Source organism: Gigantopelta aegis, chromosome 4 (assembly GCF_016097555.1).
Source record: "Gigantopelta aegis isolate Gae_Host chromosome 4, Gae_host_genome, whole genome shotgun sequence".
In the NCBI taxonomy this organism is placed as follows: domain Eukaryota; kingdom Metazoa; phylum Mollusca; class Gastropoda; order Neomphalida; family Peltospiridae; genus Gigantopelta; species Gigantopelta aegis.
Window position 1 is genome coordinate 79799932 of NC_054702.1, and position 26575 is coordinate 79826506.

General features: G+C 35.1%; 1 protein-coding gene across 4 annotated transcripts in view; it reads right to left on the bottom strand.

The window, feature by feature from the left end:
* The window catches only part of LOC121371170 (signal-induced proliferation-associated 1-like protein 2), a 104952-nt gene that overhangs the window by 12476 nt on the left and 65901 nt on the right, over window positions 1–26575 (bottom strand). The window contains exons 15-21 of one of the 4 annotated variants that reach the window (XM_041496865.1): window positions 23805–23954; window positions 18385–18659; window positions 9365–9417; window positions 8404–8797; window positions 7188–7323; window positions 6160–6322; window positions 861–955 (exon numbers count right to left, since the gene is read on the bottom strand). In XM_041496865.1, the coding sequence (XP_041352799.1) occupies window positions 881–955; window positions 6160–6322; window positions 7188–7323; window positions 8404–8797; window positions 9365–9417; window positions 18385–18659; window positions 23805–23954 (1246 nt within the window). In that variant the 3' untranslated portion in view covers window positions 861–880. Of the gene's footprint in view, window positions 1–860; window positions 956–4066; window positions 4191–6159; window positions 6323–7187; window positions 7324–8403; window positions 8798–9364; window positions 9418–18384; window positions 18660–23804; window positions 23955–26575 lie in introns of those variants that run through there. The other 3 variants (XM_041496868.1, XM_041496863.1, XM_041496864.1) reach the window with 3 other exon arrangements.

Here is a 26575-nt window from a genome sequence, read left to right on the forward strand (position 1 = left end):
TAGGGAGAGTAAAAGTAAAGTTTGTTTTATTTAACGACGCCGCTAGAGCACATTGATTTTTTTATCTTATCATCGGCTATTGGACGTCAAACATATGGTCATTCTGACACTGTTGTTTTAGAGGAAACCCGCTGTCGCCACATAGGCTACTCTTTTTACGACAGGCAGCAAGGGATCTTTTATTTGCGCTTCCCACAGGCAGGATAGCACAAACCATGGCCTTTGTTGAACCAGTTATGGATCACTGGTCGGTGCAAGTGGTTACACCTACCCATTGAGCCTTGCGGAGCATTCACTCAGGGTTTGGAGTCGGTATCTCGATTAAAAATCCCATGCCTCGACTGGGATCCGAACCCAGTACCTACCAGCCTGTAGACCGATGGCCTGCCACGACGCCACCGAGGCCGGTCGCTAGGGAGAGAGGCCCGTTTTGGGTTCACAGGATCTTCCGTATATCTTTGAAGTGGGAACCCTGATATTTTGCTATTAAATGAAGATGACATCGCATCACATGTGCCAATGGTAATGCGCCAAAAAATATGGGCTAATCAGTACATAAACATAGCATTACTTTTAAAAGGTGCGGTTGATTTGCAGGAACATTTTGAGGGTGGTAGTTTATTTGTGACTGGGAATGGGGCAGTTGAAGCTCGTCCACGGGTTAGTAAGCATAAAGTTACCTCTGTTGAAAAATGGACAGATGCTTTTATAATTTTTATGCATATTTATGTCCAAAAATTCGCTGAGAAAGCCACTGAGCTTACTCAGTACATGTCGGTTATTAGAGATGCTGCTACCCGAACACATGGGTTTGGCTGGAGGTCGTATGATGAGCAGTTTCGCTTACGTCAGGCACTTACCCTGCAATCATGGGCAAAAATCAACAGTGATCTGTGGCTTCGCTTGCTATCTGTTCCTCAGGTTGCCCAGCATTCTTTTTCACCCAGCAACAGTCCTGCCCAAGGTAGCAAAGGATTATGTTTCGCATTCAATAAGGGGAATTGCAAATGGAAATCGTGTCATTTTCAACACGTGTACTAGTTGTCAGGGGAACCATTCAAAAATGAATTGTCCGTGGTGGGTCAAATGACCAGTCCTTTCGTAACAGCTGGAGTGCATGAAGTTATAATCAAGGCAGAGGTGGGGGAAAAAGGGAATACTAGTAAATTTAGCTTGGGTTTTACAGAAATAAAGCTTGATGTTCTTCGATCAGAATTGCAGTCTTATTCGCCTGTTATTTCCCAGGAGTTGTTTGATGGTTTTGCTAATGGTTTTCATTTATATTATACAGGCCCCCATGTGCCAGTTGATGCTAAAAATTTGAAATCAGTTACTGACAATATCCCCCTAACAAAGCAAAAAATACTTAAAGAAGTTAAAATAGGTAGAATTGCAGGACGTTTTCTTACCAGACCCATTGCAACCTTACGCATATCACCATTGGGTTTAGTCCCAAAGAAAACTCCCGGTGACTTCAGGGTAATACACCATTTGTCTTATCCCCGAATGTTTCGGTGATTTTATTGATCCTCAGTTGTGTTCAGTTTCTTATACCTCATTTGATGAGGCTGTTTATATGATACAGAGGTTGGGTAAAGGTGCACTTTTGGCCAAAGCCGATATAAAGTCTGCTTTTCGGTTATTACCTGTTTGGCCTGGTGAATTTGATTTGTTGGGTTTTAAGCTTGATGATAATTATTTCTTTGACAAGTGTCTTCCCATGGGTTGTTCCATTTCCTGTGCAACATTCGAAAAATTTGCCACGTTTTTAGAATGGGCTACCCGACAGCATTTTCCTGGTGGGGAACTGATTAATTATTTGGATGATTTTTTGTTTGGTGGATCAGCGGGTACTAAACAATGTCAGAACAATTTAGACTGTTTTCTTTCCTTGTGTGATAGATTGGGGGTTCCCATTGCTGAAGATAAGACACAAGGCCCACAGACAGTCATTTCTTTTCTTGGTCTTGAAATTGACACTGTCCATATGTTGATAAGAATTCCAACGGCGAAAGTGACAGAAATTGTTGACAGGATTTTAGACATGCTGAAGGGGCAGAAAACTACTCTCAGATCAATACAATCATTACTGGACGTTTTAAATTTTGCATGTCGGGCAATTGCCCCAGGTCGTACTTTTTGTCGTCGCCTGATCAATGCCACCATTGGGCTATCAAAACCTAACCATCATTTGCGGTTGACAGCTGAATTGCGAGCCGACTTAAAATTGTGGCTAACGTTTTTCAAGTCTTTCAATGGAATCTCGGCCTTTCGCAACCAGTTCTGGGTTTCCAGTGATCATGAACATTTGTTTACTGATAGTTCTGCTAGACAGGGTAATGGATTTGGGGCCTTTTACAATGGTAGTTGGTGTTGTGCTGCCTGGCCCAAATTCTGGTTTGAGAAGGGATATGCAATGGACATCACATTGTTGGAATTATTTCGGATTTTGGTCTCTACATTCATTTGGGGGGATAGACTGTCCAACAAAAAACTGATATATCATTCTGATAACCAGGCCATGGTTGCCATAATAAATTCCATGACATCAAAATCCAGTAATATTTTAACCTTACTGCGTGTTTTTGTACTCCGCTGTTTACAGTTGAACATTTTGTTTAAAGCAGTATATATTCCGGGATGTTTTAATGCGTTAACAGACAGCTTGTCGCGTTTACAGTTCCAGAGGTTTCGACGGCTAGCACCACAGGCAGACAGAGAGCAGACAACCTTTCCAGCATGGATGTGGTCCATCTTCACCATGAACTTGGAAGATTGTTAGAAGCTAGCATGTCTAGCAGTACCAGAACTGTATATGCTAATGCTTTTAGAAATTTTGTCCAATTTAGACAATCACTGCAACTTCCAGACATGTGGCCAGTACAACTAGATCATATTTGATTATTCATAGCTTTTCATTCTGGTAACTACAGTTGCTAGTTATGTATCCGGTCTTAGTTATGTCCATAAGTTGAGGAGGTGGGAGGATCCAACTTCCTTTTTCATAGTTAGGAAATCACTTGAATGTTTTAGGAGATTAAATCGCCAGTCCGATAGTAGGGCCCCGATTACTTACAATATATGCTCATGCAAATTCACACAGTTAGAAAAAATATGTTCATTAATGTATGAAGTGCTTTTATTTAGAGCTGCCTATTGTTTAACATTTTTTGGCCTTTTTAGGGTGAGTGAACTGATCTTTACCCCAGAGGCCTGTATTGTTGGGGGATGTTACTTTAAATGCTGGCCAGGATTCCAATTTGGTTGTTTCATTAAAACATTCCAAAACTGATCAAAGAGGTCAAGGTGTGAAGGTGCACATTCCTTACATCCCAGACAATCAAATCTGTCCTGTTACAAATTTAAAGCAGTTCCTTTTGGTTAGACCATCTACATGTAAAAATAACTACTTGTTCATACACCAGAATGGCAAACCTCTAAATAGGTATCAATTTAGTGCTGTGCTGTCAAAGGTAATTATTGCTTTGGGATTACCGCAGGCACACTACAAGTCACATTCTTTCCGTATAGGAGCTGCCACAACATTAGCTATGAGCGGAATTTCTCCTAAAATTATTAAAGGATTGGGGCAGTGGAAATCTAATACTTTTCAAAAGTACATTCGTCTGGTCATTTAAAATCTGAGATGAATAATTGTATGTGTATTTTATTAATCTATTTCTTCGTGAGTTTTGCAGACATATGGCTGGTTGGATCCTCGATAATCTATTGGGCTAACCGAAGAGCAGTATCAACTCTGGATCGTCATTTGAGATTGGCTAACCTAGGCGTCCATATAACCTGGTTGGGACGTCGAGGATTGAGGTGGGCTGGTGTTTTAAATCTTGTTAATAACCATCTGTTACATTTTTCACAGCCACAGTACATTTTACTGCATGTAGGTGGCAATGATCTGGCCACTTGTTCTACTTCAGATTTGTGTGCTCAAGTTGAGCGTGACATTCAACTGCTAGCTCAGTTGTTGCCCAACTGTGTGATTGTTTGGTCGGATATTCTCCCAAGATTAGTTTGGAGGGGTGGCAATAATGTGAAATCCATAGAGAAGAAGCGTAAGCGAGTAAATAGATCAGGCAGAAAAGCAGTTTTGCAGACAAGAGGGCAGGTTGTCAGACACGATGACATTTCATATGATTGTCCAAGTTTGTTTAGGGATGATGGGGTACATCTCGCTGAAATAGGAAAAGCTATTTTCGTAAACACACTGAAGGGCGCCATAGAGGCTTTTGTTACTACAACTCATTTTTAAATAGGCCGCAGTATCTATGCAGGTATGGGGCTTTGCAGAGCTGTATAGACAGCTCTGAGTGGCGGAATATGGTGGGCAGGCTGGTATCATACTTATGTTTTAGTGTTTAATTGAATACTGGTTGCTTTCCTGTAAAGCTGGTGGTTTTCTCATTTATACCAGGTATTCAAGGTAGTGCTTCCTATGTGCTCTGCTATGGTTGTACCCTAGGGGGCGGAAACTTGCTATGGTGTACCCTAGGAGTTTTTGGGTTGGAATGCACGTGGGTGGTATACTTGAGTGGGTTCTACGGTCCTTTATGTCCTACATGTATATGGTATACTCTGCTATGGTTTCCCCTAGGGAGTAGTTTGGGTGCTATTGTGTCCGGTACCGTTGTAGGTAGATACTCAGCTTGGTTACCCACTTATACATGGGCATATTGGAAGGCTGTCCTGCTATGGTTCACCCTAGAGGGCGGTACCCCGCTTAGATAATACATGCCTGCTCACCATATTAGTTTATTATTATTATTATGTATTTTGTAATAAAGATCTGCGGCCGTATCCATCCAAATTATTTGTTACGTTATTATTTGTTATTATAGAAAATATCTTAAAATAATGAGGTTTAATATTTATAATTAAACTGGTTTATTTTAGTATTTTCGCATGTGTGCTGTGAGACCTCGGTGTGGTACATGCTTGCTGAGTTACTCCCCCTTTTTTTAATCTCTTTTTCACTCTACCTCGTGGTTATAGGACGTTTTTTCTGTTCGCTGAATTTTCCCTCCCACCGCTCACATAACTTGTTTTGTTTTGTTTTTTGGTTTTTTTATACATATTATAGTTATGTAGATATGTGGACATGTTATTCTTCATATTCGTAAGACGTACTGTAATTTTGTCAAGTACCTCTTTATGGGAGGTAGATACATGTTAGATTGTAGTACAGTATAGAAATTTAGTTATGCATGTACACATGTATGTATATGACAATTTTTCTGTAGCATTATTCTGTAATGTGTTACATTGCTGCCGTGGAGTTTCGTTTGCTTTCTTGAAGATACATTGTGTGGAAGCCGAACAGTAATTTCAGTGTGTTGAACATCATGAACACTTGTGATAATCAGACTGGGGTGTTTGAGCACATCAGTAGTGCTTCAAATTGACTGTAACCCCATCTGAAGGTGCAGAACATTTTATCGTCGCAGATCTGAAACCAAGTGTGCGGAATATGGTGGGCAGGCTGGTATCATACTTATGTTTTAGTGTTTAATTGTATACTGGTTGCTTTCAGGATGAGGTCACCCTGTAAAGCTGGTGGTTTTCTCATTTATACCGGGTACCCAAGGTAGTGCTTCCTATGTGCTCTGCTATGGTTGTACCCTAGGGGGCGGAAACTTGCTATGGTATACCCTAGGAGTTTTTGGGTTGGAATGCAAGTGGGTTCTACGGTCCTTTATGTCCTACATGTATATGGTATACCCTGCTATGGTTTCCCCTAGGGAGTAGTTTGGGTGCTGTTGTGTCCGGTACCGTTGTAGGTAGATACTCAGCTTGGTTACCCACTTATACATGGGCATATTGGAAGGCTGTCCTGCTATGGTTCACCCTAGAGGGTGGTACCCCGCTTAGATAATATGTGCCTGCTCACCATATTGGTTTATTATTATTATTATGTATTTTGTAATAAAGATCTGCGGCCATATCCATCCAAATTATTTGTTATGTTATTATTTGTTATTATAGAAAATATCTTTAAAAAAAAAAAAAATGTTTTTTTTTTTTAAGTACCGTAATGGGAGATACATAACAAAGACTATGAGAATGTGACACTAATAAACAGTGACATATTTGTGAGGACACTAAGCTACTTTAACAGATGTTCAGCTTCTGCCAGTGAGTACATACAGCAAAGTTGGCGAGGTCTTTCTCGGATACATCTGGATCTATGAGTCTCATCAGCTCCTCCTGGAAGTTACTAGTTAGAGGTTTCAGCGGTCGAGAGTGACTGGTTGCGCCAGGTCTCAGACGAGTTGCGAGGGATTCTTCAGATGACATACCAGACAGATTTCTGTTCCACCAAAAAAATACAAACAATATTAAGATACAGACATGCTAGAGATTCTTCTGATGAAATACCAGACAGATTTATGTTCCACAAAATATACAAACATGATATTAACATTACAGACAAGCAAGAGATTCTTCTGATGACATACATGTACCAGATAGATTTCTGTACCACAAACAATACATCAAAACATGATATTAATATTACAGACAAGCAAGAGATTCTTCTGATGACATACCAGACAGATTTATATTCCACAAAACAATACAAACACAATATTAAGATACAGACATGTAAGAGATTCTTCTGATGACATACCAGACAAGAAATATATGAAACATGATAAGATTAACAACCAGCAAAACTGGGATAATTTTTTAACTGTAATTATGCATTAAAAAACTTCACATCTGGTTTTTTTTAAACAAGGCAAAATTCCAAATGAAACAGATATGTACTATAGCAGTAAGAATACCTCTTCCAAAAAATTAACCAATTTTTATTAATTTATAAAAAAATGTTTTATCGAATAATCAAATATAAAATATGAGCTTGTGAGACGTTTATCATCAAAAAAACAAATGAAGAAGATACAATCAACGGTCATTCACACTGTTAACAGCTTCACAAGCCTACAAAACATACTCTTTTTTGGTTACTTCTCCCTCCTCTTGAAAGAGTACATAAAATATTGATTTTGCAAGGGACATTTTTATTGACATTTTTTTTTTACCGGTTAAATGTGTACACTGGCATTAGGTACCCTCCCCTCCAGCATGTGGTTTGGATGCTCATGAAGATGTTAATAACTGTGAATATTGCTTAACCACAATTCAGAATGTTTCTTCCTTTCTAATAGTCCTACCTGTTTGATGATCGGGGACTGCTATTTGTACTACTGTGAGGGGAACCATCTAGTTGGCTACGTTTGTGTTGCAAAACTTTGAAAGGTTTGTTCATGTGCTGTAAAGAATCTTTCCGCTGTGGCACTACTGGATCACCTTAAAATAACAATGTATTACTACATAAGAAATATGCAAACCAGAGTACACACAAAGCTTCACAAATTAATCAAATTAAGTTTATATACAACTCCATAATTTGGACAGGCAGTGAAGGCCATCCTTATGAAATGAGTTTTAAAAATTAATATTGAATAATTTTGCAAAGAATGTACAACTAATGACAGCTGTTATTACTTATAGATAGGCGAGTCAAAATACAGTTTAGATGCTGAAAAAATTGCAACAAAATGTTTTTCGACGGATTTCAATTTGTTGAGGTATACTGATGAACATATAAAAAGTCTATAGAAATCAGACATCCGGAAAGCAGTAAACTAGATCAAATCCAAAATGGCAGATTAACAGAAGCAACTACCCACATTTTTAATTGCCAATACAAATGGAAGCAAAAGCCTTTAGGCTCTACACTTTATTTAACCACTTCTGTTAAAACTGAGAATGCTGTTAAAATTAACACATTCAGTTTCCATTTAATACAGCAAGTACCATTTATCAATTATTACCACCCCATATTGTTTTGTGTAGCTCTAGTATCATAAGCAAGTAGTAATGGATACTTTATTAGATTTCAAATTTTGGTAGTAATTTTATAACAAAAATATAACAATCTTGCTACATCTTTGAAGTAATAGTGCATTATCAAAGTGTTGATAAGTGTTATCTATCTGTCTTAGAAAGAAACATATTATGTTCAATGATAATCCAGATTCAAATACTGTAGGATCATTTGTTCATTTATGGCTGATTACACATGTATGCAGAAAATATAGTATATTTTGCATTAGCTTATGTAATGGCAATAAAAACCAAAAAAAACCCCAAATAAAACAAAACAGTGCTAAATGGGTTTTTTGCTTGAGATAAAAATTGAAAGGTGTAACAAAACACAAACATTATATTTTTTCCATTCAGTTTATCCATTGAAACAAGGTCTTTTTTAATATTCCATGTATCTAACAATCAATCAACCAACCAACCAACCAACCAATTCAAATGTTTCCTCTAACTTTTTTTTTGAAGTTAACAGCTTTTCCCCTCAAATCTCTATTAGTTTACCTTTGCTTGTAATAATGCCCCTGTCCTTCGATTCCTTAGACATCACCTGGGCGTGTGATGATCCACTTGAGTACGACGACCCTTCACTGATTTGACTGAGGTTTGTGTTGGAGCTGGACGGGGGGTCGGATGTGAAGCCATGGGGAGGGTTGTCTGCTCCCTGGCGTAACAGATACTTTGTGTTCTGGGACTGCTTGAGAAGTTCGAGAGCTATGTTTCCAGTAAGGGGAGTTCCAGTGTATGAGAAATCAGTCTGCTGTGAACTCAAGTAATGTCGTCTCTGGGGTGATGCATAGTTTGTTGACTGGGAAGATGAGGTGTACACACTTTCTGAACCACTAACATAGACACTTTGACTTGTTTCCATGCCACCATTTAAATCATTTCGTTTCACCTAAAATGAAGAAAACCAATCATCAAAAATTGTATAATTCAAATAAAGCAATCAGTTTTCCAAGAAGTCAGTTAAAGTTAAATTTTATTTTGTTTAATGACACCACTAGAGCACATTGATTTATAAATCATAGGCTATTGGAAATCAAACATTTGGTAATTTTGACATATAGTCTTAGATAGGAACCTGATACATTTTTCATTTATAAGCACAATCCCACAGACAGTATAGCACATACCACAGCCTTTGATATACCAGTTGTTGTACATTGGCTGGAACGAGAAATAGCCCAATGGGTCCATGGATGGGAATCAATCCTAGACTGAAATGTTCATCAGGTGAGTACTTTACAACTAGAATATACATGCTAATCCCCCTCCCCCAAATCAGTGATTTAAAGTCACACCATATTTTACTAACTAGGGTCAGTAACTTGAAATAATTAACCAAGGAAATATACAAAATAAAATTAGCTTAATGGACTTTCTTACAATCTGCTGCTGTGATAACCAAAATAGGGTAATTTATTTAATTAAAACAATAATACACATAAAGGAGTACACTTACCTGATTTTGGTTCTGGATCATTGATCTTGGATTCCAGTGTCTACTACTGCTACCTAAAAGGAAAACAAAATTATTAAAAAATTTTTACTCATTTATTCACGTTCAAAAGATATTTTAAAAAACAATATTGATCTTGCACTACTCAACTCCAAACTGAAAAGCATGTAACATATTTATAATAAGATCAAGAAGGCAAGACAAGAGAAAATCAGAATTAAAACATTACCTCATGGCATACTAAACATTTCATTGTGAATTGTCTAAATAATTCATTAAAACATAAACCAGCAGATAAAAACTATTTACTAGTAACCACCAAAACAGAATTAGTTTGTGTCATGATGCATGTAATGTTAATAAAAGTACTGTTCAAAGCCAAGTCATGAAGACTAATTAAACATTAATGAAGACAACTTTCCAGATCAAAGGAGATGAAAAAAAGAAAGAAATGGTTTATTTAACAACACACTCAACACATTTTATTTACGGTTATATGGCATCAGACATATGGTTAAGATCCACACAGATATTGAGAAAGGAAACCCGCTGTCGCCACTTCATGGGCTATTCTTTCCGATTAGCAGCAAGGGATCTTTTATATGCACCATCCCACAGACAGGATAGCACATACCATGGCATTTGATATACCAGTCGTGGTGCACTGGCTGTGATGAGAAATAGCCCAATGGGCCCACCATCGGGGATTGATCCCAGACCGACCGTGCATCGAGCGAGTGTTGTACAACTGAGCTATGTCCCGCCCTCAAAGGAGATGAGGTACGTGTATTTAACACTGCAGAACGGAGATCAATAATTGAATCCCCTGTGTGACCACTGACGGGGATTGATCCCAGACTGACCGCGCATCGAGCGAGTGTTGTACAACTGAGCTATGTCCCGCCCTGAAAGGAGATGAGGTACGTGTATTTAACACTGCAGAACGGAGATCAATAATTGAATCCCCTGTGTGACCACTGACGGGGATTGATCCCAGATCGACCGCGCATCGAGCGAGTGTTTTTAAGACTGAGCTATGTCCCGCCCTCAAAGGAGATGAGGTACGTGTATTTAACACTGCAGAACGGAGATTAATAATTGAATCCCCTGTGTGACCATTGACGGGGATTGATACCAGACCGACCGCTCATCGAGCGAGTGTTGTACAACTGAGCTATGTCCTGCCCTGAAAGGAGATGAGGTACGTGTATTTAACACTGCAGAACGGAGATCAATAATTGAATCCCCTGTGTGACCACTGCGAACAAGTGTTATAAACAAATTAAATAAAAAATCACCAATTTGTCCCTGTCATGGACAGAACTCTCTGGCGAAGTCAGAGGTTGTGCCCACGACAGGCGTGCTTGAACAGTTCTCTGATGGAAGTATGCCAAGAATTACCCATCCACACGCACACCAATCTGTCGTACAGGGCTCACCCTGCCCATAGTCAAATTAGCCAGTTGTTAATTTTTATGCAAAGTGGCTGCAACATTTTAGTACACGGCTGATACAATTATGTTTAAATTAGCCATTTTGTATTATTTTTCAAACAAATACTCTAAATATCTGAAAATTGGCTAAAACATGATTATTCCCTGTGTGAGCCTTGGACATACATTTTTATATTCTAGGTAATAGTAAAGAAAACTGTTTACAATAAATTATATCATTTGTAACCATCTACAAATTATTGGAATGTGATACACATTCGTGACAAAACAATTCAACCAGGCTCTTAATCCACATAGAAAAACAATTCCTAAACTATATTGATTTTTTTTCTGATTGGGATACCTAAAAACATTTACTTTTAACATTACTGAAATAAAAGGTAAATTATTAAAATAGAAGGTAAATAATTTAATATGTTTACCATATTATTTCTCAGAAACTCGTAATCAAAATGTTAATATTTGTTTTTTTTTAATAATAACACTGGCATATATATATATATATATATATATATATATATATATATATATATATATATATATATATATATATATATATATACTAATATTCCATATATAATTATATATAACACAAACCAGTTTTTCTGCAACAACAAAACAAAGCATTTAGTAAATTTCTTTTTAAACAAGTTGTCAACAATCAAAAACTTAAAGTAACTCAAAGCACAAACTACAATAAATGATTCCTTCACACACAAAAATACCTCAGCACTGGAAATTGAACACAAATGTCAATGTGACAAGTGGAGATAATTTTGTTCCAGTTACCCAAAGACCTGCTGTGAAAATAGTAGAGACCAACACACAACACCATGAGACAGCAAACATCCAAACACACACTGCCAGCTCAAGCCATTACAGAAACAACACAAACAGCTACAAAAGTTTAAAACTATTTTTCAACAACCTGCCAGCTGACAAATCCATTGGCACTAGATCAGCCCAAATGTGTGTGACAAAGGCTGCACTAAACGCAGTGCTATATGCAGCTGTGCATAGGAATTCAGTGACAGAAATAAACACGTTTGATATAACATTGAATAACCCAAATGCAAGGTAACCACATGTAAACACTTAATGGCCTACATACACATACAATATCTGACCTAGAATTATGGCCACAAATATTACAAGTATTTTCACAATTTATAGGACAATCCTAAACACACATTTCTCTTCTGGTTCATATTTACAATTCATGAAGAGTAAAGGCCACATGTAAATGACATTGATTTTAAAAGGGAAAACCTATGCTGCAGCAAAACACATGACTACAAAACATAATATAATTATAGTATTAGCAGACTGCTATTAAAATCATTTGTGATAAACATTATTATTAGCTATCCTCTCACCTGAGTTATTCATCTGAGTTACTGTTCTGGTTGTTTTAATATATTGTGTTAATATCATACCCTAGAAACCACTTGTATAACAAATGTGATTTTTATAGTTGTCAATAAAATTTTGCTCCTGATTATTATTATTTTTTTTTTTAAAGTACATTACTGACTATCAGTGCAATCAAATTGTAATATATATCCATATCAAGGTACTATCATTATAGTAACAACCATTTTATGAAGAGAGTCCACCATTTATTGACACATACTTAATTTATACTTATGTTTTATTTAGTGGCAATAGTTAATGATTATAATTAGCCGACACCCATTCTCTATAAGTTTACTAACTGTCATGTAATTCTCAGCTAGAAACATCCAGAGAATAAAATGCTTTGTGTATTCTAAATGGGCTATTTAAAGATCTTTTCAAAAGTGCAAATTCAAATGTGTGACTTTTTGACTTTCGTGAAAGAGTGTGATATTTGTCAGTCATTTGCAACTTACAGCATTATGACATTTCAAAATGTTGAATTTCACACTTAATTCTGTCAGTGAAATGGTTAAAAATAACAATGCACAATGGATATGACTCTTGCAGTCAAAACACAGATTGTTTTAAAGAGTTAATTTATTTCCAATTACTCAGGAAATTATCCTTACTGTTTTGAATTTAAACATGAAATTTACACAAATTTCTTAATTCAGAACATTCTTCAATATATGTACAGATATGGTTTCACTAACTGATAATTACACATAAGTTGTGGTTTTTTCAAGCTCAGCCAATGTAAAAAATACTGCTTGTAGCAAGTACTAACTGCATTTTATGAGGATAATTCTGTAATACATGTCTTTTTTTTTCTCTCCTTTAGAATTATTTAGTACATACATTTAATTCTTACCTGGGCTATAATAACAGACCTCAGAAAAATCCTGTCTAGCCCATACAGAGATACAGGTAAACTAGATATACTAGTGTCACACCAGTGTCCACCCACTGGTGTCCATCAATTAGTGTGCAACAGCTTAATACAGGCCAACTAAATATTAGCCGTATGTGTAACTGTCAAGCACAAAACATTTCAGTAAAAAACTATGCTATGTTACATTCTAGATACACATATCTCTCAACTCTAGCCATGCAAGACAGACCTATTTCATGTCAGCCCATGCGGAATAAATCTGTCGTGCATGGGCTATGACGTCATTGAATTTAATATGGGGAGTATTATGGCATTGGTAAGATATGATGTCATATCAATGCAAGTTGGTTAGTTATTAAAACCTTCATTATAAAAGCTATCTTGTTAATTTGTAGTGTTAAATTATATTTAACACATGAGACAAACGCAGCAAATATGATAGTATAGTTTATTTATGATAAAACGGTCAAATAAAGAAGTTACATTTTCAGCCATCTTTCTTTGTTCATGTAAAATAATGGTCTATTTATTGAATGGATGGCAGAAAAAAAAAGACTCCATCATATGTAGTCATGTGGGATAGAAAAAGTACACCCTCAGTGGTGGAAATTTCGACCCTGGGACTCGACAGGCCTTGTTCCGCGTCGAAATTTCCACCACCTCGGGTGTACTTTTTTTTACCCTACATATGATGGAGTCTATTAGTATTCACTGGCACTAGCTGTGCAATTTTTTCCACTTGATGCTGAAAGATCATAATACGATACCGTATGCCACCAAATATATTAATGTAACAGATGGGAGTTACAAGGTCTACAAACGATTGGCTAATTCATAGGAAATAATAAATGGTTGCTCATGCATGTATTACAATGTATAAACATGCTCAGAGCCATCTGTATTATATAAGGGACCGTAACAAAAGTATATTGAAGCCAGAGAGACTAAGTCACTTAGTCTGGGGGGGAGGGGGTTTATGATTTCAACATCTCCATTTAGTCTTTTTATCACTTTTGGCTTCACTTGCTTTGAACTTGAAAATCATCATACAAACACAACCCAAAAGGCTTCAAAACACTGGCCAAGGTATTTATTGTCGACCTACTGCCCATACAAACCAGGATATCAAGGTGGCTAGGTATGTATTACAGTCAACTCTCGTTATAACGGCCATGTTGGTACCACACAGGTCTTGCCGTTGTAACGATCGTAAAGAGTTAGCTCTCTTAGTATGACAAGTGGTTTGGCAATCATGTGTAACACTAATAAATAATAAAGTAATGAAACAAACAAAACAAAAAACAAACAAACAATTGTTGTTATACATCTTGAGCGTGTTTAGGATGATTTTCTTTAATAAGAGTCACTTCTCTTTTTTCATTTATCGAAATTTGCGTGTGGCGTCGTGTCGCGGGTGGGTATGATATTTTCTCCCAATAAACAGCGCATTAAAACATTTCACGATATATTGTAACTTCTAATTAACAAAAAGAGACTTGACAGGAACAACTCAACTCAACTCTGCATCAAGATATTAACAACAATACAAGTTGTTTAAAAAATCTCTACCTTGCACATCAAGCGCTGGAATAGAGCCGAAAAACGGCAATTGCAACAGCAAAAAAGAAGAGAAAAGAAGCATAAATTATCTTAAATTGCTGGAACATATGACTTGAAATAGGCCAACTTGGAGCTTATGTCATTGGCGTCTGATGAAAGATACCAATGGGCATATTGTCATTGGATGTATAGTTTAATAGTTACAAAGCCTTTCAGAGTGCCTTGGTTGGCCTCATATCACTGTTTAAAACATTGTTTCACTATGTGCATTCATGAATAAATACTGTTTGCATCTTTTATATTACTACTGTCTTCCTTTGGTCTTTTCCAAACCTTGTTCTGCAACGTCAATTTGGATGAAGCCAAAGTCAACTGCCCATTTAGTCTTTTTGAGGGGGGTGGGGGGTCAGAATCAAGACTAAGTGACTTAGTCTCTCTGGCTTCAATATACTTTTGTTACGGTCCCTAACCAAATGCTTAAGAGGCCATTTACTATTGTACCACATCAAAATGTAGCACAAAGTGACCTGAATAAACCAGCTGCATTAAAGCACTTTTTTATATACTAGGTGGCTGCTTAAACATATGTCTGACAGTATGAATATAGAATGCACTTACATTCACACCTGTTATGGAGTTTGCAGAAGGTAAAAACTTAAACCGGGTCACATGAAAGATTGCTACATATCCGCAAGCGACAGTTTACACAAGAATGTGGTGAGCCAATGCCCAACCTGTCACGCATAACAGTTCATTCCTATACAAATAGCCGGGGCTGAGTACTGCATTATTTACATTATCACAAAAGACTTTTTAAAAAGTTAACATGTCAAGGTGACAATCAGGACAGGTGTGATAAAGTTTTAAAAAGAAATTATAACAAAAACCACCCATATATCTAATATGCTAATATTTATTACTGTAGTATGTGTGTATGTAAATAGAATCAATGAAAGAAGATACCAAGTAGCTACATATATTAAAAATATTCTAGGAAAATTACAATAGAATGTTCTATTTACATACACATGTGGCAATAAAATGTGGTGACAGGTATTCTTATAACTATTAGTGGGGTTTTTTTTCTTTCTTTTTTGTCTGTTAAAAGTGACAGTTATTTATGATTTGTTCAGCTAAATCAGCAAGTTTAAACATGCACAGACCTACTGAAAAAAAGTTGTTCTGTATATATATCACCCTTCCACTTCAATGCATATATATACATCACAACATCAACATGATAAACTTTGTGTGTGTGTTGGATATTCCTCAGTGACAGAGCACCTGCCTGAGACGCAATGGGTAATAGGATCAATCACTCTCAGTGGATTTTGGTTTTTTAATTCCCTGTCCTAACCAGTACCCTAGGACACGTACATCAAAGGTCGTGATACGACATGTCCTGTGGTGGATCCACAAAATCCATCAATGGGAGGGGTGGGGTGGGGTGGGGTGATTGGGTTTGTCCCAATGACATGTAAGGCCAGACCTTTTTATTCATTGTTCCTCGGATTCTCCAATGTAACAAATGAAAAAAAAAAAAAAATATATAACTGTCACAAAATTTAGGGGGATCCCTTAGATCCCCCACTGCTGTCCTGTCCCTATGAAAGACCTCTTCTATATGGCCACAGCAGATATCATATGTTGGATACCAAATAGCAATGATTTAAAATGTGCTACAGTGTCATAAACAAAACATTATTTTCCTTCCTGGCCTTTTTCCCCTGTGTGTGCTGTAACCTCACCGTGGTGCAGGGGTGTAACATTTTCTTTGAGAATGACCAATACAGCACAAATCCCCTTGTTTTCTTCGGGATACAATTGAAATTTGGAGTAAAAGTCAGTATCTATCTGTGATATTTGTATTTTTGCACAGTTCTTTACACTGCGTTTTTGTTTGAATCTTGAATTTTTGTATTAATGTTGATCATCACTTTATTTGTTTGCATACCATAGTTTGACACCCAATGGCCGATGTATTTTTTGTGCTGGGGTGTTGTTAAACATTCAATCATTCATTCATTCCTGGCCTTTTTATTTGTGTATTGTTATTAACAAGTATTTCTAAAAATACATCAATAAGAATATTTTTAAAGAGCAACAGAAAAAGAACTTTGTTTTGTTTAATGACACCACTAGAGCACATTGATTAATTAATCATCGTAAAGAGAAAACGGTAACTGCATTATGAAATATAGGTGATGGTGGCTTTTTTTTGTTTTTGTAATGAACAGCCATATTCCTCATTAATGACAGTGTACCTTTCTATTTCTGATAGACTTGTTAAAAATAAGGGGTGGATCGAACCACCTCAGTGAATCCATTCAACTGATTGGTTTTTTCTCGTTCCAACCAGTGCACCACAACGGGACAAAGGCTGTGGTATGTGCTTTCCTATTTGTGGAAAAGTGCATATAAAAGATCCCTTGTTGCATTACGAAAAACGTAGCGGGTTTTCTCTCATGACTACATATCAGAATTACCAAATATTTGACATCCAACAGCCGATGATTAATTAATCTATGTGCTCCAGTGGTGTCATTAAACAAAACAAACTTTTTTGTAAAAAATAACAACAGTCACTCGTTAAAAAATAAATAATAGGACAGGTACAGGTAGATATTCACAACAGCTACATAAACAGATGACTGGATGGACATAGTAAAAGAAACATCTTACAAAAGACATATAGAACAGAGAATTATAGAGAACCACATGACTGGATGGACATAAATCAAGAATGGAGACACAGTACAAAAACAAAACCAATATTAAATAACTTATCGGAAGCATATAGAACAGGAAAACGTACGTAAACAGGTGACATGATGGACATACAGAAACAAACAAAACCTTACCAGAAGCATATAGAACAGGAAAACGTACATAAACAGGTGACATGATGGACATACAGAAACAAACAAAACCTTACAGGAAGCATATAGAACAGGAAAACGTACGTAAACAGGTGACATGATGGACATACAGAAACAAACAAAACCTTACCGGAAGCATATAGAACAGGAAAACGTATGTAAACAGGTGACATGATGGACATACAGAAACAAACAAAACAACCATCCAAACCACAAACATCCCCACCACCACCAGCACCACCACCAAACACACGCACAAAAACGACCCATCCAGAAATATATGGAACAGAGTAATAAACAGATGACCGGATGGACATACGTAACAAACTAGAATTCTGTGGAATTAAATGACTCGCCCAGACCATAACATTTTTTGGTGCACTGTTGTGAACATACATAATTGCAACTTTAAATCAAGTTTCATACTAAACTAGGATTTATATTATAGTTTGTGAAAAAACAATCTTAATGCATAGCTTTAACATTAAACATGATGCTATCACCGCCATTGGAAAAGTAATACCTATATCTTGTGAGACAAAAATGGACACACAGTAAAAACAAAACACATACTAAAACAGAAAAAATATTCACAAACAGATGATTGGATGGATGGACATATAGGACGAATGAACACAGCAAAAACAAAACATATACTAAAAGCATATATAAAACAGAAAAAAATATTCATAAACAGATGTTTAGATGGACAGACATATAGGAAGAATGAACACACAGTAAAAAAGAAACACATATAAAACAGACAACAGATGATTGGATGGACGGACATACAGAACATATACGACGAATGAACACAGTAAAAACCAACAAAACCCTTACCAGAAGCTGAGTAGTCTGAACTATCATGGGAGCTGTTGCGTGAGTGTAGCTCATCCCCCGAACTGAGGTGACCATCGGCACGTGACATGTAGTTATCAGTCGAGTTGGGGTGACTCTGATAGGAGGCGCGGCCATCGTCCGAACTGCGCCCCGAGGACAGGGTGGAGTCATTGTACATGTGAGACGTGAACCTCTGAACACCATCGTAGTTGTTTTGGTGGTCCGTACTCGGCTGAATACTTCGGGGCGACGATGATTTCTTTTCTTCACCTCCTCTGCAAAATTAAATAATTCACAATCATAATAATGTATTTCCCCCCCCCCCCCCCTCCTTTTGCATGACTTTATAAAATGTGCTTTTTAATAGAAGCCATAGTCTGCAAACATATAAAACTTTCATAATGTATAAATCGAGTTGAAATATATATCTGTTCTTTCCCAAATCGCAAAATAGTATGTTAAAATTATATTACACGTACATACTCATCGCATGACTTGTTTATGAATGGGGGTGGGGAAGGGATGTTTCTAAGCATTACGTAATATTTTGGGTTGTGTATTTCGAACATTACGGAGCATTACAGGGGGAAGAGGGTTTAATTTTAACAAAAATAGTGGTATGTAATATTTGAACGGACCCCAAGTGTACATACATAAAATATAAATAAAAATGAATTAAAACTTTGATATACCACATTTTAATTCTGACTTATTTTATAATAACTTATCTAAGTAAAAATAGGAGGCAGTTTGAGAAAAGTAGGCACCTTATTTACTGAAGGCAGAAAGGTTTGTAACTGTAAGCATAAAAAATAGGTAGCTGTAATGGCAGTAATAGCCAAAAATTGCTGTCTGCCACTTATTAATAACCACACGAAAAAGGAAATTTTTTCTTATAAATCCATCACTTCATAAATCATATATAAATTTTGTGTTGAAATATATTAATTTAATCTATAGTGGCATGATCACATATAAATGTGAAACTCATATATTTTATCAACATGTATTAATAAAATAAAAAAATAGCAAAGCTGTGCAGTAAGAAAGTCTGGCAAAAAGCAACAGAAACATTTGTTATTAACCATTCTCCAAATGTATGTTAGTTGTCTCTTCTTCTTGTTGATCTCTTTAGTTTTTGCTCACAATCAAAATATTTCTATCAAACAAATATTACAGCCATTTATTTATCTCTATGTTACTTACACTTTTTAGTGAAATGCATGCAAGGTATATCTGTTGTAAGGTACCAGAGTACTGCCAAATAACCACATAGTATATGTTGTGTAATATCACTTATTTTTATTATGTCATCTAATTTGCATACTTATGTATTGGAAAATTTACATAATTATTTCTTAATAATAGTTTGTTATAGTAGCCACATATTAAATTACTGCATTATTATTATATTAATAAGTCTATCACTCCACAGTGGTTGACAAATAGTTGAGAATTACTTACCCCAATTTCTGTAATAGTCATTTTGTTGATTTGGAATAAAAATAATCTAGCCCCATACATATTACACGTATTCATTTTATATTAAACATTAAATAATAATATAATAAATCAATGCACTAAATATGGAAATGTTAAAATATACAAATAAAGTAAAACCAACCAATTAAATTTCATTGAATGCATTATTTATATTTTAAAAGATAAATACTCAAAATGTTTATTATTAAAAAAAAATTAAAAAAATTAAATATCATTTTCTTTTGGAACATTCATTTTAGCTTTTTTTATGAATACATTTTAAATGTGTAATATATTTGGGTTATATTTATTACTAGTCTAATTCACTCAAACCATGCATACAATATGATATTACATGTATATAGTTAAATATATATGTTTACAGCATACAAGTACACAGATGATTTAAATAAACTTGATGACCATGCAAAGATGGTGATAAATGAAATGTAATGACACATTCCAAAATGGTTTCATTTAGTTTAATCAAAAGCAAATGATTAGACATTAAAACCAGTTTCTAATTCATTTTCACTTTTTTACTGTTGTTATTTGTTATTTATCTGATACAGGATTTTCAAATTATGCTTAGTTTAATAATTAAAGATTAATAAACATTTTACTATGACAGACCATTTATATTATGGTACAAGTGTTTTTAATTGTATATCATAAAGCAAAAGCAAATTATGTACATTCGAAAACACATGTGCTGTAACAAAGTTTTTGAGGTGAATAAGTAAAATATTCTGTTTATCACTGAACAAAAATTAGTTCTTTCCAACATAACCAAATGAACTGTGAATGCAGAGACAAGACTAAGAAAGATGACTTCACTTACAAAAACAACACAACATGAATTTATTAATCATCAAAATTTTTATTATTTAGAAAGTCTTAAAGAAAACCTGCTGCATTTTTCTATTAGCAGTAAAGTACCATTTATATGCACATTTCCACATACAAGACAGCTCATACCACAGACATAGATATACCAGTCAGGAGGCACTGGTTGGGACGGGGTGGGTGAGGAGGAGAACAATCAAAGAATAGGTCCACTAAAGGGGTTTGATCTTACGACCTAAGCAAGTCAGGTGAGAGCTCTTCTGACTGAACTAGTTCTCGCCCCTCATTTGATGAATGTCAAACCATATATATATAAAACCCCTAAAGATCCTGCAGTGATTTCACATACAAATGACATCATCCAGTTTGTCAAGTGACAAAACCCCCTTAAAGATCCTGCAGTGGTTTCACATACAAATGACATCATCCAGTTTGTCAAGTGACAAAACCCCCTTAAAGATCCTGCAGTGGTTTCACATACAAATGACATCATCCAGTTTGTCAAGTGACAAAAACCCTTAAAAATCCTGCAGTGATTTCACATACAAATGACATCATCCAGTTTGTCAAGTGACAAAACCCCCTAAAGATCCTGCAATGTTTTCACATACAAATGACATCACCCAGTTTGTCAAGTGATAAAAAACCCTAAAGATCCTGCAGCGATTTCACATACAAATGACATCATCCAGTTAGTCAAGTGACAAAAAACCCCTAAAGATCATGTAGTGGTTTCACATACAAATGACATCATCCAGTTTGTCAAGTGACAAAACCCCCTAAAGATCCTGCAATGGTTTCACATACAAATGACATCATCCAGTTTGTCAAGTGACAAAAACCCTTAAAAATCCTGCAGTGATTTCACATACAAATGACATCATCCAGTTTGTCAAGTGACAAAACCCCCTAAAGATCCTGCAATGGTTTCACATACAAATGACATCATCCAGTTTGTCAAGTGATAAAAACCCTTAAAGATCCTGCAGTGATTTCACATACAAATGACATCATCCAGTTAGTCAAGTGACAAAACCCCCTAAAGATCCTGCAGTGGTTTTACATACAAATGACATCATCCAGTTTGTCAAGTGACAAAACCTCCTAAAGATCCTGCAATGGTTTCGCATACAAATGACATCATCCAGTTTGTCAAGTGACAAAAACCACTAAAGATCCTGCAATGGTTTCACATACAAATGACATCATCCAGTTTGTTAAGTGATAAAACACCCTAAAAATCCTGCAGTGATTTCACATACAAATGACATCATCCAGTTTATCAAGTGACAAAAAAACCCTAAAGATCATATAGTGGTTTCACATACAAATGATATCATCCAGTTTGTCATGTGACAAAACCCCCTAAAGATCCTGCAGTGGTTTCACATAAAAATGATATCATCCAGTTTGTCAAGTGACAAAAAAACCCTAAAGATCCTGTAGTGGTTTCACATACAATTGACATCATCTAGTTTGTTAAGTGACAAAAAACCCTAAATATCCTAAAGTGGTTTCACATACAAATGACATCATCCAGTTTGTCGAGTAACAATGATATTCTGTTTTGTAGTTTATTATTCATATTACATAGGATCAATGATTAATATCATTATACAAGTTGCTTATGTTTTTTTCTTTGGTTTTTAAAGTATAATTTAAAATTGGTTGTGTAGTACTTTTTAATGTTTACTGATTAAAAGAAATACACAAATACTAACAGCAATCAAAACCCTTGTCCACAGTATGAGGAAGTTAACTGTTACTGCATGGCAGTCAATTCCACAGTAATGAAATCTGATACCACCATTACATCTCTGCATTTTATACAGGCATAACTACTCTAGTAGTGAATTAAATTTTGTCTAAAATACCATGTGTTGCCTTATTTGTATCCATTGGTATATTAATGAAGAAAAAATCTAGTTCTTATTATTTTGCATGTTACTGTTAAGTTTTTTTAAAAAAACCCATCATGCACAACAAAATAAACAAAACTGATTTTATAATGTTTATATATCTAGATGAGGATGTTATATCTCAACAAACTAATCATATCAATTTTATTAGTATTGAGTTTTTATGCAAATCTTGGCTACAAAACATGGTTGAGTATAATTAACTTCCTAATGACTACGATCCAAAGTAAGTGTTATAGGTTTATAAGTTTCATGACACATACAAGATTTTAAAAATACATCTGTATTTGAATGAAAAACTACCGTTACTTAGTGACTGAGATAATGGCTTAGTGATATGATTTGTTTATTGTCTACATCAGTGGAAATGACCACAGGGAACAGGCTGGATTGGTTTGATAGAATTAATCATTTATGGCTAGAATACACTTGGTCAAACGGAACTCATGCAATGTACAGACTTGTTCAGCTGAAGATGATTATGAAAAAGCAATACAAGCAAAATGATGTATATTTAACATAAATAATTATCAGCACTGAATTTTTCTTTCAAGACAACTGCTTATATAAACAAACATAAAGGATCTTTATCAAAACATTGTCCTATATTAAAAAACAAGTCAAAAAGACTACAAAACAAACTAAATATTTTTAGTTGATAATAAAAAGCATTTCGGAAAAGAAAACTTGAACAGATACTGGACTGAAATTTAAAAAAACAAAACTTTCAAAACATCTTCAATAGTTAAAAAATATATCAGAAATATAATAGTAGCTTAGTAATTGGGTTATTGGGAATCAATTTTATTTTAATATTCATAAACAAATAACATCAAGACAACAAGATCATGATAGTTTAATATTATTTGGCAGTTTGTCATCCTTTTTTCTTTAAAGTAATAGTCATCCAAACAATATTATTTCAATAAGTAACAAAACCTACAAAATACTTCCACCCCACACCACCAATAGAAAAAAGACAACAAAAAATTAAATTAAATTGGACCTCAACAAGACAATAAGTAGTATAAATATTATTCCTGAATCTAAATGAATATGATTGCATTCCACAAACTACACGTAGTCACAAGAGAGGGTGACAATGGCAGCAAGTCAATGAAGCGAGCGTGTGAGAGATGAAGATGCAAGCATGACGATGAGGACGAGGTGTACCTAGACCGTTTCTGTAACGGCAGTGTGTATGAGCTTCCGTGGCTGTTGAACTTAGCGTCTCTCTCAGCTTGGGAACGCTCAGAGAAAATGGCAGCATTAAGAGCCCCCATTGATGAGTAATGGAAGTTGGAGTTGAGAGTTAGGAAGCCCCTGTTAAAAATATCAATCAGTTCCACGTGAGTTTAACAACCCAGATATTTTGCTGTGAAAACCCTGATATTAAATACCGGAAGGTTAAAAATATCATAAAAATTTTCATGAAAAATGCAGGTAATGCATTTCCTCGGTTGATTATGTAATTTAAATATGTATAAAACAATATTAAGACATACCGTATAAGCCTATAGTATATTCAAGAATTTGTATAATGCTATTATTGTAATCAAACAATACGACAAGGGCCAATGAAATGTAAATGCCTTACTGGACCCTTCCATGAAGCAATCTTAGCACTAACATCACCTTAAGAGCGTAAGGTAATTATGCATTTAAGGTGATCTTAGGGCTAAGATTGCTTCATAGAATGAGGCCCTAAACCTTAAAGTACTAAAGTAATTTCAGCAATGCAATAATAGTTAAATTGCTTCAAGGCTTAGTACTTTTAAAGTCAAATAACAGAAAATCTGGTACACTAATCAAAATGTTGCAAAAACAGATCAAATGATATACTCTGCATTAAGAAAGTCATTGAAAACATATAGCTTAATGATGTTCTTAATATGATCTACAACTATGAAAGCAGATTTAATCAAATTGGAAATGTATAAAATATAAATGTAAAATAAATAAAATTAATAAATAGTAAAATAAATAAATAAATAATTTATCATATGCTTTTTTATTTAAATAACTAAAACAGTACAATAAATGTGTTTATTAAAGCAAAAGTTAAGTACAGAATGGCAAAGTTGTCAAATAGGAGAACAAAATAAAAGAGAAATACACATTCAATATTTGATCTGGGCATGCAACAGTCCGCAAAAGGAATTAAGTGTGGACAGCAAACAAAGTGTGGGGCCACTGAAATTGTCATGCTGTTAAAAAGAGCTTAAAATAAGGAAACATAGCAATATATCAAAGGATATTGCTTATCTTTAGCCATTCATGTCATCATATTTATGCTTACTACAGCAGCGTTCATTCACTCAAACAAAACCACCAAATAGACACCACTTGACTGGGTTATTTCAACTAATCAATGACCTTATGAGTGCTAAATATAAGATCATCACAATTTGGCTGGAATGCAACAGCACACAATACTTTAACAGAGCTTGCTTTTAATTTTCTCATAAACAATTGACATTAAAGTTATTTTGGAGGCCATAAAATACAAATAATAAAATTTGGTATATGAAATATTATCTTTCAGAGTTAACAAAGCAGTATGTTATGTGGACTGCACAGTTTCTACCGGTATATACCATACATAAAGTTTTTTAAGACGACACAATAAAACTTGGCTGGAATAATACCTTGAATAATAAATTTGTTACAAGGTTATTAAACCGATAATACCTCAATAAATAACATTTGGAGATATAAATATGTTGACTATCCTAGATAAATAAAGCAGCATGATTTGTATAATAAACTAGTTAAAAAATATTTTTGAATTAGCATGTTTTGATTTGATTTGGCTAAGACAAACTGAATTCAAATGGCTATACATTAATAAACACAATTTGGGAAATTGCCAACAATGCTCGAAATAAGAATCAAATTTTTGTCAACTAAATCCAGCCATATTTTCTGACAGTTCATAAGAAAAGGAAGAAAAAGAAATGCAATGTTTCTTTCATGAAATTTAAGTACATTGTTTAATCAGTTAAATAATTATTCAGGGAACTTTATTGATGTGCCTATATCCAATCTAGGTTCAGGCACAGAATACAACAACCTATTGCTGCTGCATATGCTACACTTTATCAAAGACAAGAGGTATTTTGTATGTACATGGTATAGCTCTGGTTTAACAGAAAAAAGGGGACCTATGAGTGGGAATTGATGAGTCATTTATTCATAGTTTTGAATGTATAGAGAATAAGTAGTTAATTTCCCATTCGGCCTGAACAGGATAAAGCCGACATCCTACCTCATTAACTAGTTTATATTTTTATCCTGCAATTGATCAAACAAAAGGGGGAAAACAATTATTTCTGTTATTTTACCTACAATATATGAGGACCTAGAAGTCAAATGAACTATTTTATCTCTGCTTGTGACGTCATATAAAAAAAGTCATAATCTGCTAGTATACGTTTATGACTTTGCTTTAATCAATCATCATAATGGTCAATAGAAACAGTGGTTGCAAGACAAAAAAGCCTTTGTCATACACAATAAAGGTGAGTTAAAAATCATTGTACCACACTTTCCCATTGACAATAGTGTGCAATAAATGTGTTTAACCACACACTTTTTAAACCCCATCTTTCTCAATCAGCCACACTTCATTATTGCATTAACCAAAAAACTTTGGGGCAAGTCAGTTACCACACAAAATCATTTCTCTCTTGAATCCATGAACATAAAAAGTAAAGTTTGTTTTGTTTAAAACATCACTAGAGCACATTGATTAATTTATCATCAGCTATTAGATGTCAAACATTTGGTAATTCTGACAGAAATGAGAGGAAACCCACTACAATTTCTCCTAATGCAGCAAGGGATCTTTTATATGCACTTTCAGGAAAACATATACCACAGCCTTTAACCAGTTGTGGTGCACTGGTTGGAATGAGAAAACACCCAATCAGTTGAATGGATCC